This window comes from Phalangium opilio, unplaced genomic scaffold (assembly GCF_054372755.1).
Source record: "Phalangium opilio isolate 3A_F unplaced genomic scaffold, DU_Popi_V2 ptg000082l_1, whole genome shotgun sequence".
Taxonomy (NCBI): Eukaryota; Metazoa; Arthropoda; class Arachnida; order Opiliones; family Phalangiidae; genus Phalangium; species Phalangium opilio.
Window position 1 is genome coordinate 1,048,456 of NW_028324189.1, and position 15,811 is coordinate 1,064,266.

Below are 15,811 nucleotides of genomic sequence, written 5' to 3' on the forward strand. Positions count from 1 at the left end.
CTGGTGTGTATATAAGAACTCGGCTTTAACCGCTGTTTTGTTTTCCAAGGCGATCCATCGTTGTTTTTTATATCGGGGCAGCCGCCAGGTGCGCACCCGAGCGTCGGAAAATATTTGGTGCTTCTGCTCTTGCTCTTCTTTTTTTTCTTTCTTTATGCAAAGGCCTAACGCGTACAAAAAAGACAATTGCGTAGTGAGAATACTTTTCAGTTTTAGCTCCGTCAAGTTATTCAAAATGGGGTCACGATGTAATGTGGAGTTCAGTTGTTGGTGACTTGTTCAGTTAAACAATGTCACCCACTAACAAACGCAACGAAATCTTATTGAAAATACACTATAATTTTACATTTACCCTTTTTTAGAAAGGATGTTGTGGTCTTAGTCAGTTAGTTTTTGTAAAACGTCTCTGTGTTTGTTTATTGGGTTTAACTTTGTTTTATAGGTTAGATGCTCAAGCCCTGCACAAGGACAGAGGCAAACGGGCATCTTAGCCAGCAGCATATCTTGTTGGGGATGCGAGGGTTATCTCTTTTTCTAGTTCGATGGTGTTGCTGTGTCTTTATCATTCGTTTTATACACTATTGGGTATTCTAAATGATCCGAATACAAACAGAGAAATCCGGGATACTCAGACATTCCCTTTGAGGGAACTATTTGATATATCACTTTACAAATTAAGCGAACCCTTTCTTGGCGATAAGTTTTAAACTATAAATTAAGGGAGATGCTCTTTGGGTGCACGATTTCGAATTGAAAAGTAACTTCTATGACGTTCCGCAGCTCATCGTGTTCAAGTCATGTTTGGAAGGTTTTGCGGATGGCTCCTTTAAGGGGTCGTCAGTCATAACTCGGTAACGGTGGCCATAGGGTCAAAATAAGTCATAGATGTAGAATTATCGACTCAAAATCGCCTAAAGAACATTCACCTTAATTTCTGACGCACCTTTCACAAACACCCTACATTATCATGGTTTGTCTTTTGGATTGACAAGTGACCATGGGCTTCATTTAATAGACTATGGTTAAACCCGTACAGTGGTGGGCCCGTTTGTTTTCGAACTGGCAGCCCTGTTGGATTCCCGCGCAGATTAGTTGAACGCCTGAACTTAATGATAAAACTTATAAAAAAATTTCCACGTAAAATCGGATAAAACATGCAAAGTATTTTGGGGCTTTTGGTCGTATATGTCACGAACGTGCTGTGGAATTTCCATAGCCTTTTGCTAATCTATCTCTGCAGGACGGGGTTATAAATTAATGGGATATGATTAGCATCTCTTTGTATCATTTAAGAGTCAGGCTTAAGCTCGGTTGTCCCCAGTTGAAAATCAGTCCCTAGTTTCTCACATCCTTGGCTGCGGCACCGCGCGGGGCTTTTCCCCGGAGCTCCTAAGGGGTCTCTTCGATCCGTAATGAAAGGCCTTTTATTATTCAGGGAACGGAAAGTGACCTTTAACGCGGTTTAAGCCAATCGCCGGAGAGAACTGCTCATCCATCAGGCCATGTCATCCGATCCGCTTCTAGACCTTAGCTCCGCTTCACCCCGTCGCCGTCTTTACCCCAAATGCTCTCCTTTTCTCCTAGAGCAGGCGCAAAATTGGCCTGAAAGACTTTGCTCTAGCCTGAGCAAGGACATTCGGATCACTGAAGGGACGGTAAGACCAGTAACCATCTTGCCTGTTAGACCTTTTGATGGTTGAATAAGAAAAAGATAGATAGACTCATTACTCCCTTTACTGGCACGCAGTCATCTTGAAAAACGGCGAACAGAAAACGAACCTATGGTATAAGTTCAACGTCCCAGTAACTTTTCTATCCCTTTGGTGAATAGAAAGTCCTTGCCCCTTCAGTTATATTTTTGGCATTGACAAAACGAGGCGCGAAGCTTTCGCGCAACGCGAGCGTCATCTAGGAATGTTTACCGGAAATATTTCATAACTACATTCAAGCTTGTTAAGGCCTTAAGGCTGGCTGGCTCTCCGTGTCAAAATGTTAGACACAAATTTTTCAGAGAGGGGTTAAATTACGTTAAGGATGGCGTTTGCATACTAGACTTATGAAATTGAAGTAATCCCTTTATCTCGCCCGTTACCATGCTGGAATTAATTCGGGTTTCACCGGAATATTAAGGCTAGGCCCTGAGCGTGTCATACTTGTAGCAATAATGTTAAAAATCCTGACACTGGACCCGCAATCAGAAACTCAAATGATTTCCTGAAATACACACGCAAATGCGAACGGGCTTCAATTATAACTAATTCTTTTCAAATTCAACTATAGAAAAATGTTTTCTTTATTTGTCATTCGTTTTAAATGCAATTTCAATTTAAAACACACAAAACTCCCAAAGGATTATCCATAATCAAAACAGAAGAACTCGATAAGCGGCCCTAAATAATAAATTCACCCTCGAGGTTTGAAAGGCGCTTTGAGTTTCTGTAGTTAAAAATAAATCATTCAGTTAATCGACCGGGAGTTGTCCATTTCAATTATAAAATAATAGAACGCGGTTTCGAGCCCGGTTCTGTTTTCCCCAATATCCAGAAAACCTTTTAAGAAATACAAAGCGTACTAGGCTCGAAAGTCGAAACCACAACCAAGATATTAAAGTTAGAAAAGGGGATAAAATAGAAAATTTTACTGAGTAAACAAACCGATGCGCTGTGCGAGTGCATGCACCTAATCTCTTCCCTACACTTTTCTAACGGTAACAAAAACACGAAATGGTTTGAGAGAACCAGTTGGTATATACAGAGATAGACAGATAAGCTTTGGACAATTGACCACATGGACTTACACGACCTGTTTGTAATCCTAAAGACGTAGACAACCCTTGACAAACGTATGGAACGTATCTTATGAACTTATGGAACCACGTGGTCCCCATTTTTCGGCATCTCTTACCCAAACGTGGTAAATTAAAAATTACCCCAGTAATGTGGTAGGGTTTTGAAAACATGGCGATTCTGTTCTAAGAGATATATAGGCCTAGAGAAAACAGAAGCTAGCCGTCTTTAAGTCCCGAGTGAATTGGTGAAAACGTCGTGGTCTGGCCATCCAGCTTGCTTGGGGCGCTTCACCGCCGTAGCAGCCGTCGAGCGAGTGCTTAATTATCCCCAGCGCAGCCTCTGGCGTTCCCGGACCCTGAAGAAGAAGGAAGAGATGTTAAGAGGGGTACGCGCTTTTGGACCGCTCTTTTCTTCGCTGTCAAGCTCCGCGATTGCATGGCGCGTGTTTACTCAACTCGGTGCGTTTCCGCGACAAGACCCGGATTCGGATAAATGCCAGCGGCAACAACGACTTAGAAAAAGGCCTACTGGGAAATTAGAGCTAGGTTCCCACGCCCCCCACCTCACCCATCTCTCCCGCCAACTTCTTACTTCTGGAACGAAATGGTGTGGATAGAAACTAAGGGATGAAAGGGTGGGGGGAAATAAACCCTAGAAGCTTCTTAATCTCATCCTGGAACGCTATACTTTACAAAACGCCCTGGACCTTTTGTCTTATTAAGATGAAAGCCTAGACCGTCTTACGTTAATAGGGATGTAGGCCTGTAGGGTCCGAATTCACCAGAATAGGTTGTCGCATTAATGGCCAAGATTAAGATAACTTCTTCCTCACTCGGGACTTAAATGGACGTAAATTCTAACCTTTTGTACAACAACAAATTTTTTGAGGTATTATAAAATGCTAAATAGGGACTTGGCAATTTGGGCTTAACTCCGCCCCCAGCGCCATTATGGTATGTTTTTTAACAGAATGATAGCTATATAAGCCCCTCCGCCTAGTATGTTTTTAGCACTAGTGGAAGGTAGCCTGACGTTGCATGACGTAGTACTGCCAAGTCCCTATTGTAATCAAGGATAAATTTATGCAAGAACCCGAGTCCAGAATTAACAGAGTGGTTTAGCTACCAAAGCATACATACAGTCGTTGAACTTCGGTTCTTTTATGACCACAAAATACTTTTGATTCCACCAATATATACCCCGTACGATGGGGGTTTTTCCTCTCTCTCTATAATTCCAATTGAAAGGTTATTTTTGGAAACGAGGTCAAATTTTTAGGTTATATAATTCTTTTCCATTATTCCTGGTTCGATTTCCGCGGTGTAACTCCCGAGTTCTATTGGCGAAGGTATCGCCGTGAGACTGGTAAAGAGGGGATGTCTAAATTGAACAGGTTCCTTTTACCGGAAGTCAATGTCAAAGAGGATGGTGGAAGAAGGAAGCGCTGGTCGGAAGTGAAGACCCAACTCGGGGACTTCTCTGATAAGAGCGGGAAAAAACCCACAACGGTCCAATCTTTATGGTTAAGCTTGTACCTCCCGTGAGATAGAGAGTGGGGAATGTGAGATGTAGAGGAATCTGTCTTGACGCGGTTCCGTTAAGGAATATCAATTGAGTGACAACGCGCTACAATGACAAACTGTCATATCCATGGATAAATACTTTAGCAGTATAAAGAAATACCAACCGAACTTGAAGATCTGAGCTTTGCCTATAGGTACTTTAGAGACATTTCTTTTCTTCCAATACTTTGCAGCGTTGTCAGGTCTTCTGTTAGTCAAGTACTAATACTGATAGCCTGTAATCTCTTGGTTCACCAACGATTTCTCAGTCACCAACACTGGGGGGGTAAACAACATGAACTGTTCTAGCAATTGTTACGCAATATTAGCATAAAATACACCATATATTACAGTTACTCTGTATCGCCATTTCTACTTTTATTAAAAGAATTTTATAAAATTGAGTTTGTAACCTGAAGTAAAAACAGTCCTTGAAGAGTAATTTTTCTTGTCTTTCGTACGTTTAACATCGAGTAATGAGCTTTGGCTAATATATTCTTTGTATAATTTAGATATTTGGCGATTATGTTCTTGAATCTAGGCAAGGACGGCCCGCGGAGTGCCGGCGATTCAAAAATTTCTTCTTTGACGTAGCTAAGATGAATAGATTTGAAAAAAGGAAGGGATATATTAGGAAATCCTTTGAAAAGCAACAAGCCTCTATGGAATACGTAATTTAAACGACCTCGTTTCTTTTCAAAAAAAGAAAAAAAAACTTTTTCTTGAAAATTTTCAAAAAGCGACGCAAATTTCGAGCTGATCGCGAATCGCCGCGTGGGGGCGAGTTTCGGAGTCATTTGGAAGATTGTTAAGAGTTGATTCTTATATACAGGGTGTTTCTGATAAGTCTGCATGCATTAATTAAGGGGTAGTGTTCTTTGTGAAATAAATTTTGAGTCGAAAATGTAACTTTTATCTCCATTTTGTTTGTCCTAAGGGACACGGTTTTCGAGTTATGATTTGATGGAGTGTTTTAGGGATGACCCCTAAATTAAATTAGAAATCATTGTCTTAATCAGTTTCTTAATTAAAATTAAGGGATCATCCGTAAAATACTCTGTACAATCATAACTCGAAGACAGTGGCCCGGACTGCAAAATGGAGATAGAAGTTACATTTTCGATTCAAAATCGCTCAAAGAACATCCCCCTAACTTATCAGAAACACCCTGTATGTACTCGTCATTGAGGTTGGGTAACTCTTGGTTAAAGGGAGTTAAGAAAACCACGGAATATCCTTCAATCAGAAACGACAACCTTATAGAAATTTAAGAATGACAAGGGAGGCCTTTGATATATAAAGGAGAATATCAAAGACAGAATATTGCGTATTGAAAAACTGTGAAATTAAGGGTTTTTAGAAAAATGACACGTTTTCGAGACATGGGTTTGAGAATTAAGGCTCTGTACCGTTGTTTTAGCTGACTATACAATTGTTCAAAGACGTAACTTCGCTTCAAGAACTTTTCAAAGACTTGTGTTCTTAAATTCTACAATGATGTCTTTACTATATAGTTTTAAAAAACTCATTTAAGGGTTTCCAAAGAAGGCATCGGAGGGTGGGTAGAAATTATTTCAAATACGTCACAGGCACTACGTGACTCCAAGATCCAAAGAATCCGTGTGGATTGGACTGGTTAGTTCTTGTTTTGACGTACTATATGAAGCGGTAGTTTTCAAAATAAAACGAACGGAGTTTCTTGGAGCCACGCCGCTCCTGGGTTACGTGCCTGTGACGTATTACAATTTTTTTTAACCATTTGCCGCTGCTTCTTTGGAATCCCATCTGAATGGCATGCGTCAACGTGGTCAGCTTGCTACGTCTTACCTTCAAAATCTTCCTTGATTGCAAACAACAGATTTGTCAATTTAAGTTTGTATTGGTCATCAATAGATGAAAAAAAAACAAGATTTACAAGTAAATTAACGACGTTGACCAGCAATATTTTTGGGGGAGGAAATGTTCAATTCGTTTTTGTCGAACAATGCCAACTGAAACGTAGTGGACAATTAAATAACTTGTGATAAACCAGTTTTGTTAGGAACAATTTTATCGATATCTCGAAAGAGAGGAACAAAAAAATGCTCTTTTCTAGTACTTTATCGAATTCTCCCATCAGAAGGAAATCCACTGGGAGATTTTTCAGCACACCGCGCCCAGTTCAAAGCAAAAAACTATTTCTTATTGAACCACATATACTGACTGGTATAGACCAAAAATATTACATAGGGACAAAAGTAGACACTGCCCTTAATTTTTGATACACCTTTCAGTAACACCTAGTATATAGATCCCAGTTTTAGCAGGGTCCGGTGCCCTGATGGTCACAATTTTGTCTAAGACTTTATAACATACCAGAACTGCCCACAAATGTTACTTTTTCTTTGCGCCCTGACTTGAGTCCCCCAACGCCTCTCATCCAACAGATGGGTCTTTTGTCCGTGAAAATATTCTTTCTTGTAAAAAATGTTATTAGGTCTTCTTGCCTGTCCATTTTTATTTCAGCTAAAAGGGAGAGGTCCGTTTTATTACTTAGAGGTGTTTCGGTGATAGTTATTACCTTCTCCCAAGAATGTCCCTGGGAATATGGATGACGTGAGTTGCGCTTTTCTACAATGAAAGTCTGTACAACTCCAAAAAATAATGTTGAGGTACTAGTATTTGAAACTTTTGGGAACCTCTATATAAATTACAGAGCAATTTATGGGAATAAACCATGCATTGTATCGGGTAACGGGGATATCATAACTTGAAGAATTGACTTGTTTAAAAAACTGATATTCTTTAAATTGTCAACTAGCTTTTGGTCTAAAAGTTAAGGAAAATTATGGAAATATTCAGGGAAAACCTTTGAAAGTCAGTTCTAGGAATTTCAATCCTAAAATTATTTCAAGTTGTGGAGCTTTGAAACTCGTTGTTATACACCTTAAAGGGAGGGTGAAATTCCACTAATTATGAGACCAACCTGTGTCGGGAAACATTCAGGAAACCCCTCCGAATTATTTTAAAATTGAAATTAGTTTGGGCTTTCATGAATAATTTGAAATTAGCACCTCCAACCAATCGCGTAACGCCTTGCCTTCTTGAAATTTAGCGCGAGATATAGAGCGTGCCATGCAAATTTTGTTAACAAAAAGGCAGGGCGATACGTGATGGATCAGAGGTGCTAATTTCAAATTATCTAGGCAATTATAAAAACTAATTTGAATTTTAAAACCATGGGGAGATACTTCCTGCATGTTTCACTACGTAGATTGGTCTTATAATTAGTAGAGGAATCAATAAAAAAGATATCACTTGTTTTTCCACTTCACCCTCCCTTTAACAAGTTTTCTACAAAATGGGATTAACAGTTTAATTTGTCATTTTGTTCCCATCCTGTTCAGGGGATGTATCTAATTAGATATATCTTCATTAATTTGTATATCACCTAGGATAGGGGGAAACTAGAAAATTTTCTCGGATCAGTGGCGATCGCGAAGCCAGCGTCGTTTCATCGCTTTTAAAATTCCTCTCTCTACTCTTACCTCTTCTCGTTTGTCAAATCCGTCACCCCCCCCTTAAAATCAACCTAACTGCCCCTTTAGGTATAGTCCCCGTTCTAGGGCGGCGTTTTGTACTTTTTAATAGTTTTTAGTGGCAATAAATGACCGTCATGCAGCTTGAGAGATTTTTCGACCAACCCCCCAAAACCAACCAACGTAAGAATATTTTCAGGAATGAAATTAATAGATAACACCGCGCCTTATCTTTATCTCAGATCAAAAACGTCGTACATAACCTAGGCCTTGTGAAAACAATAGAACATTCCATAAATTACTTGCTGAGAAACTAACACGCAAACGGGAGACCCAGACCGCCCTCTCAAGTTATTTCCCTCGCGCCAGACGAAGCCCGAGTTCACTACACGCGACTCATACTGCCTCTAGCGGTGAGTTGTTCTTGGCGCGAGATAAGTAACGCAAGACTGCGGCCTCCCCTACTGTGGTGTTTGCTTCTCTATTGAAATTAATGCAATGATCGTTTGCTGAGTAGAAATTCAAAGTTACAATGTTTTAGAAATCGTGTGGTTATAGTTTTATTCTTTCTTGGTGTATGTCTCTTTTCTTTTCCATCCAAATTCTATTATAAATTTTACAAATGACTCTCGGCGGCTGAGCGTGTAATTTAGTTCTCTCTATATCGAGCCTCCGCTAGTTTTCCTTTTTCCTGTTTTTTTTTTAAAGAAAGTGAACTAGGCCTAGGTTTATCCGAACTGAAAAATGAACTGCGCGATGAAGAAATTATCATTTTTATTCAGTTTTTCTTCTCTATCTTCCTTCGAGAGCTTCCCATGACCATTTTTATTATTTTTCAAAGCTTTAATCCGTTTTGACTTACAAGAAAAGATATTTGACTCGATAGGTTAACTGACCCGTATTAGTTTTAATGATGTTTTCATTTAAATATAATTATTTTTAATTTCAAATTAACAACACACACACACTTTTATATACACACGAATATTTTAACTTGCAAGAAAGAAAAAAAATATATATATTCAATTTTATAGCTCTTGTTCTTTTAAACGGGACCAAAACGAAAAGGTTAAAGGTCATAAATCGTTTTAACTCTACTGTAGTTCAGTTCTGGAGTGAATGAAAGATTATCGTAGTGCCCTGTATGATGTTAACGATGACAAGCCTTCCTTTCACCGCTCTTCTCAAACTAAGATAGTTCAATACTCAATCTCAACGATACCTATCTCTTTCTTCTTACTCTCCTTTATTTCTATTTGCATTTGATATAAGTTAAGGGTAGGGGGTCCGTGGTGTAGTTGGGCAATAGTCGGTGTCTTGGAATGTGGTACGAGAGCAATTTCTGGCCAACGAGAGGAAAAGGAGCCCATGGAGGAAGAAAAAAATGCTGTTAAGTGAAACAAATGATGAAAGTTTTCTTTGGAAACAAACGGTTTTCATCAAGCCAGGAGAACGAAACCCGCCCGGATATACCACCACGTTGAATGAAAAAGAAGAAAAAAGGGCCAGCAAACCAAGCTACGTTCAAGGCAAAGGAGAAAAAAAAACTCCGTCCTTTCCGCCTCTTTCTCTCTCTCTCTTTCCACTGACTTCAATTAGGTTACGGCTCTTGAATAAATGATAGCAGCTTTTAAGGACGATGCCTTTACTCTCGTTTTGTAGCTCTTGTCTCCTAACGCCTCACCAAGAAAGTGGTAAACCAGGGAGAACTTCGTACTGTAATTGAAACGTTTCTCAATGGATCTTGCCAGCTATCTTCTATTTCTACTCCAGGGTCTGTTTTCTTTTGAAAAACCGACTCAGCTGCGGCTCTATTTTTTTCTGTACAGTAAAACAACCCTTTTTATAGAGGCGAGCGAACTCTTCCATCCAATTACATTCATCTCCAGAAACTCAGGGTGTTCTTTGAATTGGTTATCATCACCCAAAGTTTTGAGGAATATTATTGTACATACCAAATTTGATCCTGTAGGAAACATTTGATATGAAATTTTCATATTTCGTGAGTGGTTTCGCATGATAATTCACCTTGGAGAGGCAACGCGTGACGGACTTGTAAGTTATAACTCAACCGCAATGTTTAAGGCAGACGTAATGGAGTATGACAAAGGGTTAAAATTAAAGAGTTTTAGAAACATACAGAGAAAAAAAACGCGCGCAAAAACTTGTAAGTTGCACGAGTTAAGCCTAATTTTAAATAGAAAATTAAAAAAACACGTGAATGATTTTTCTCGCGCCAAAGTTGGAAGCGTTCAGCTATTTGCACTTAAACACTCGGAATCCTAGAGTTAACCTTTTATTGGAAAGTTCTTGTTATTTTAGTTAAAAAGTCTTATTTGTGTTTCTCGTTGGGCACTGGTTATCATTGATTATAGTTTTTTGGGGTCTTTAGCTCCTCGGGGCTTGTTCAATTTCCGTTATTTCCTGAACGAGTTTGCTCCGGCGTTCCTCTTTAGAAGCCGTGAAGCCGCCGAAACTAAAACTCCTTGGCTAACACTTTGATCTCGTACAGTTTGGGCCCCAAAGTTTACTCATCTCCTTTGAAAAGTACCCGGCTGGTCTATATACTCTATGGGGGTCTAGACCACTAAAGATTCTTCTGGTAAAGCTACGAACATAGACGACAAACCTATAAGTTTTCTTTATTTCATTTAGGATGGTTTATATAGATTCCTTTTCTTTCGCACTCGAAGTTTGTGGACATGAGCCCCCGTTTTAAGTTTGATTGTCAAGAGACAAGTCGTTTGAGTAAAGGGCAAAGGTTGTTAACTATGGATTTATGGTATTCTCGATGCCACTATGGAGATATGTCTTATAATTAGTAGAAGAATCGATAAAAATAATCACTTGATTTTAATTTTCACAAAAATAATTGTCAAATTTTAAACCCAAGCTTGTTTTTCAATTTTGAAATTGCGCGTGCTTCAACAATTGAACGTAATGTCTCGTGATTCACTCGTGACGACACAATCCTACATAAAATAGGCCTTTTTTCATTACAAACTGATGGAAGGTATGGTATAGCTTGGAAGCTCTCTGGAACCGACCTACTTTTAAAGAGCCGAGAGGAATTGGTCAGGCGTCGATCCATCTTATCCCTTCAATCGAACAATCTGGGGAACATTGGCCAACTTAAGCGCGAACCACTCCCCCTTTAGTAATACTAAGCCTTAGTTTCATTTCTACTCCTCTTCTTTTTTTAGTACTAGGATGAAGGAATTTATTTATACTATCCGATGAAGAAAAAGTTTCTTACGTCAATTGGAAGCCTTGTTTAAAGAATCAGGTGTTGGAATTGGTTTTTTGTGTCTCTTTTTTTCAGTTAATGGGAGACGACTTCTGGAATTGGAACGTTCCAGAGTCGTGCAAAGACTTGTCAAAAACAATTAATTTTAGACCAAAAATTACGGAACTGTTTTGAACTTGGTTTCTAAGATGGTACCCTGACCCCTCATTGTGTTTATGGTGTGATAGTTTAGGTTTTATTAGTGTTAGGTTGGGTTTAGATTGGGATTAGTGTTAGGTTGGGTTTAGATTGGGATTAGTGTTAGGTTGGGTTTAGATTGGGATTAGTGTTAGGTTGGGTTTAGATTGGGATTAGTGTTAGGTTGGGTTTAGATTGGGATTAGTGTTAGGTTGGGTTTAGATTGGGGTTAGTGTTAGGTTGGGTTTAGATTGGGGTTAGTGTTAGGTTGGGTTTAGATTGGGGTTAGTGTTAGGTTGGGTTTAAATTGGGGTTAGTGTTAGGTTGGGTTTAGATTGGGGTTAGTGTTAGGTTGGGTTTAGATTGGGGTTAGTGTTAGGTTGGGTTTAGATTGGGGTTAGTGTTAGGTTGGGTTTAGATTGGGGTTAGTGTTAGGTTGGGTTTAGATTGGGGTGAGTGTTAGGTTGGGTTTAGATTGGGGTTAGTGTTAGGTTGGGTTTAGATTGGGGTTAGTGTTAGGTTGGGTTTAGATTGGGGTTAGTGTTAGGTTGGGTTTAGATTGGGGTGAGTGTTAGGTTGGGTTTAGATTGGGGTGAGTGTTAGGTTGGGTTTAGATTGGGGTGAGTGTTAGGTTGGGTTTAGATTGGGGTTAGTCTTAGGTTGGGTTTAGATTGGGGTGAGTGTTAGGTTGGGTTTAGATTGGGGTGAGTGTTAGGTTGGGTTTAGATTGGGGTTAGTCTTAGGTTGGGTTTAGATTGGGGTTAGTCTTAGGTTGGGTTTAGATTGGGGTTAGTCTTAGGTTGGGTTTAGATTGGGGTTAGTCTTAGGTTGGGTTTAGGTTGAATTCACGATACGACTATTGTTCAGAGGACACAGTAAACGAAAATGAAGAGCCCATATGTTCTTTATGAAGTTATTGTATTGTTATTTTATCAGCAATTACCGTTTATGAAGATTGTACTTAATTATAGCATCTATTCTGTTTTAACATAAGACCCTAGAATAAATACAATGTCCAGACCGGGTAACTCGGCCATTTAGCAGCGGCCTCTACTGATTTACGTCTTTTAATATCCTGTCCTTACGTAGACTGCGTGGTATCCATGCTCTTTTATACGTAGATGGAGGTTAAGAAGCTGAAATTGATATAAAGTAGTCTAGAGGAAATTCTTTAGGAAGCCGCCCGGAAAAGGGGGGGGGAAGGATACCTCTTGGTGGAATGAAGCAGTAAAGGACCCATAGACAAAAACATTGTCAAAATGGGCAACTATCCTACATTATTGACTGTATAGTTCAATGCATCGTTTTTTTTTGGTTGGGTTTAATAAACCAAAGTCAGGAAAACCCTTTGAAAATAATGCATTTTCAGTTATGTTCTGGCTGATTCTGAAAGGGGATGATGTTCTATGGGTTGACTCATCTAAAGGAGTGGCAAAGGTTGGCCTTCAGTGTCCTTACCTGAAATTATTTGTCTATATAACGAAGTTTGTTCTAAGTCTGAAGAAGTCAGTGTATACTTTCTTCGGTGGAAAGGAAATTTCCCATTCCGAAAGGATCACGAGGGATCTTAGCGATCTAAGAATTCGAGAGAGAGAGTTTTAGATTCCCCAAATTATTGACATTAGTTTTAAGGGGTTTATTCTCTCTTAAGAATCTAATCAACGGTAAATTTACTTTGATACGTTGAATCAATTGAAGTCGGTAGTCCACACTGTCCGCTACATCTTGTTTGTGTTTACGTGACATTTTCAATAAACTATATCAAGTCAGGTAACATAAACAAACATTTTTGAAAAACAAGTCAATTAAGGCTAGTGTATTATTTTTTTAAATTTGTGTATTTATGTGAATTTTCAACCAAACTGTATCAAGCCATGTGACGTAACCATATATTTTTTATAAACAAGTCAATTAAGGCTAGCCATTGTTGTATTAAGTTTGTTTATTTGTTTTGATTCGGGCCCGGGTACTTAAAATTCATCGGAAAATATTAAAACTGCCAAATAATGAATTTTTGATGGAGATTTGTTCTTTAAGTATAAACAAAGGGGGCGTTTTTGCTTAGATTACGTATTAGGACACGCTAGATGATATTTTTAGGTTCTTTATGTTGATTATCATTCGTTGGACTTCAACGTCATATTTGGTTGAACCACCGTTTAGATCAGACCAGCTTTATTGTATAACAAATAAAGAAAAATTTTGGTTACTATGAATTCGAATGATTTTGAATATCGGCCGTCCAGTTTTTTCAGATACAGGTGTTTATATTTAATATTTCTATAAATGAATTATACTTTGTTTTAATTTCCTAAGTAACTAATTAAGAGGGTGTTAAATTTTTTGTCAGATTTATTAAGACGGTTCACAGAAATTACGGGACGATTGCTGTGAGTTAAGAACGCGACTCGAAAGAATTCAAGGAATAATTTACGCTATGTTTAATAGGAATCGTGGGATTTGGGGGCTCCGGCGTTGAAGTACAAGTACACCCAGGACTACGCACTACGTTCGTCCAACATTAAGTAAGTAAATTAAATGATTTATCTGTGACTTTGCCTTGACAGTAGCGCAGTTTTCTCGATTTGTTTTATTGATAATGCAATGTGTTTCTGAAAGGTTTGTCTTCTTTGGAGGATTTTGAGTCGAAAATGTAACTTCTATGACATTTTGCAAAATCTTCCGAAGAACATCCCCCTTAATGTCTGACAAACCTTTGAGAACAATTCTATATATTTTTTAATTGGTAGAATTAATTATGAGGATCACAAAATAGACTACGCGGACTTTGCCAATATGCCAAATCCACCAGATATATTTTTGGTATAATATTTATATTATTTGAGTGTCTTTGTTTTCCAATTTTCAATTTTGAAATTAATTATTTGCAGAATAAACATGTCCTGGTTTATCCAATTCATTTGTCGTTTTTCGAAAGGGTCCAGGATGTTTACTCACCTTCCTCTCCTTTTGACTATAGTGGCATTGTAATTGTGTCCGGTCCACCTAAAAAAGTTATCTCTAATACACTATCATTACTAACGATGGACTGCAATGTACGTATTGTTTAGAATTGAATATGATGGGCAACGCCGGGTGCATTTTTCCGATAATTCCTTATAAAATTATGTAATTTAAATTCGACTACAGGTTTTTACCCTAACAACATTATCAGTGATATTAATATCGATAATCCTATCACTTCGTTGGGTTATGAAAAGACGATTCCAGATTTCTTCTCCGAGGCAACTTCTTAGCAAGATGCTTAACGTGTTTCTTAACAACGTTTGGAATACCTCGTCACTGTTCTGCAACGAAGGTGACTATTTCTATAGTTAAAACATTTATAGGGTCTTTGCGCGTGACGTCAAATTACCTACCCCCTTTCCTCTCCCCTTGCCGGCTGCCCGCTCTGGCCACGTTAGGACGCCATGATGACATCCACTGAAAACCGGTTTTCGCCCCCTATTTCTTCTCCCTTTTTACTCTCGCGGAAACACCCTATATATAACCAAGAAGCGATATCTAGTTTATTAGAGAGAAGGTATAAATTCGCCACATTTATAATCCAGCTTTATCTCCAGTCCAAACGTATAGTAGGTCCGGAGTTAATCCCCGCCTCTAAATTACAACCAGCACATCTCATTGGTTCTTGAAAACTCACATCAGCGCGACGCGAATGACGAAAATTACTTGTATTTTCCGACTGAGGAGAGGTGAAATAGCCCGGGGCCTCCTTTTACGTCCCCCTTCTATTTTGAAAGGGGGGGCTGGGACTATGGCTCGCGAATACTTAGGCATGTTATACCTTCTCCCTAGTAAACTAGATATCGCTTCTTGATATAACTAACTTATCGTGGTTTTAACTTAAAGCGATTCCAACGATATCCTCAAATGTAACGACTCGATTTATATCTTCAATTTGGTTGTTAAGCGCCACGATTATTTTATTCTTTTTGGGTTGTTTCTTAAAAACCGAGTTTACAACTGAAACCTACGACACCATTGACACGTTAGCCGACTTAATGGCTTCAAAAGTAAAACCCAAAATATTGGAAGAAAGCACGGCGCATCAGTTTCTTCAGATAACGGTAACGTGAATCAAAATTATTAAACCCTGATTTCAATATTTGGACCAGAGCAATTAGACGTAAAATTATATTGACTCAGGCACTTGGAAACAAGGATGTCGACAAGTGGCTTCGAGGTCTTACAAAGGACAATTACTATGGTTTTATGAACCTATTGGATATTGAAACGTACCTAAATATCCTACTGGGTGACGAAGCGTTGATTATAAGTCAAACTTACCTCCTGTGGTTCATTGGTGAAGTGCTAAGAAACGATGAGCGCTCGAAGGAAACCTTGGCAGACCTTGGTGGATTATACATTTCGAACCCTATTCATACTGATTACTTTCACATCATTTTCAACAAGTCCTACGTATCGTGGTCCCCAGAAAGCCAAGAATTGGGCCAATTGAGGTATTTTAATATAAGGACCTACTTATAAAGACGC

The 15,811-nt window shown here is 38.8% G+C and overlaps 1 protein-coding gene across 4 annotated transcripts in view; it reads left to right on the plus strand.

The window, feature by feature from the left end:
• LOC149650709 (uncharacterized) overlaps positions 1-15,811 on the plus strand; it is a 62,172-nt gene that overhangs the window by 36,357 nt on the left and 10,004 nt on the right. For 3 of the 4 annotated variants that reach the window (XR_016370940.1, XR_016370941.1, XM_089847330.1), the window contains exons 1-8: positions 11,658-13,554; positions 13,644-13,683; positions 13,742-13,818; positions 14,044-14,116; positions 14,185-14,349; positions 14,444-14,612; positions 15,167-15,384; positions 15,464-15,777. Coding sequence is in view for 2 of the 4 variants with exons in the window: in XM_089847330.1 (XP_089703456.1) it covers positions 13,505-13,554; positions 13,644-13,683; positions 13,742-13,818; positions 14,044-14,116; positions 14,185-14,349; positions 14,444-14,612; positions 15,167-15,384; positions 15,464-15,777 (1,106 nt within the window). In the remaining 2 variants the exon portion in view is untranslated. Of the gene's footprint in view, positions 1-11,657; positions 13,555-13,643; positions 13,684-13,741; positions 13,819-14,043; positions 14,117-14,184; positions 14,350-14,443; positions 14,613-15,166; positions 15,385-15,463; positions 15,778-15,811 lie in introns of those variants that run through there. The other variant, XM_089847331.1, reaches the window with a different exon arrangement.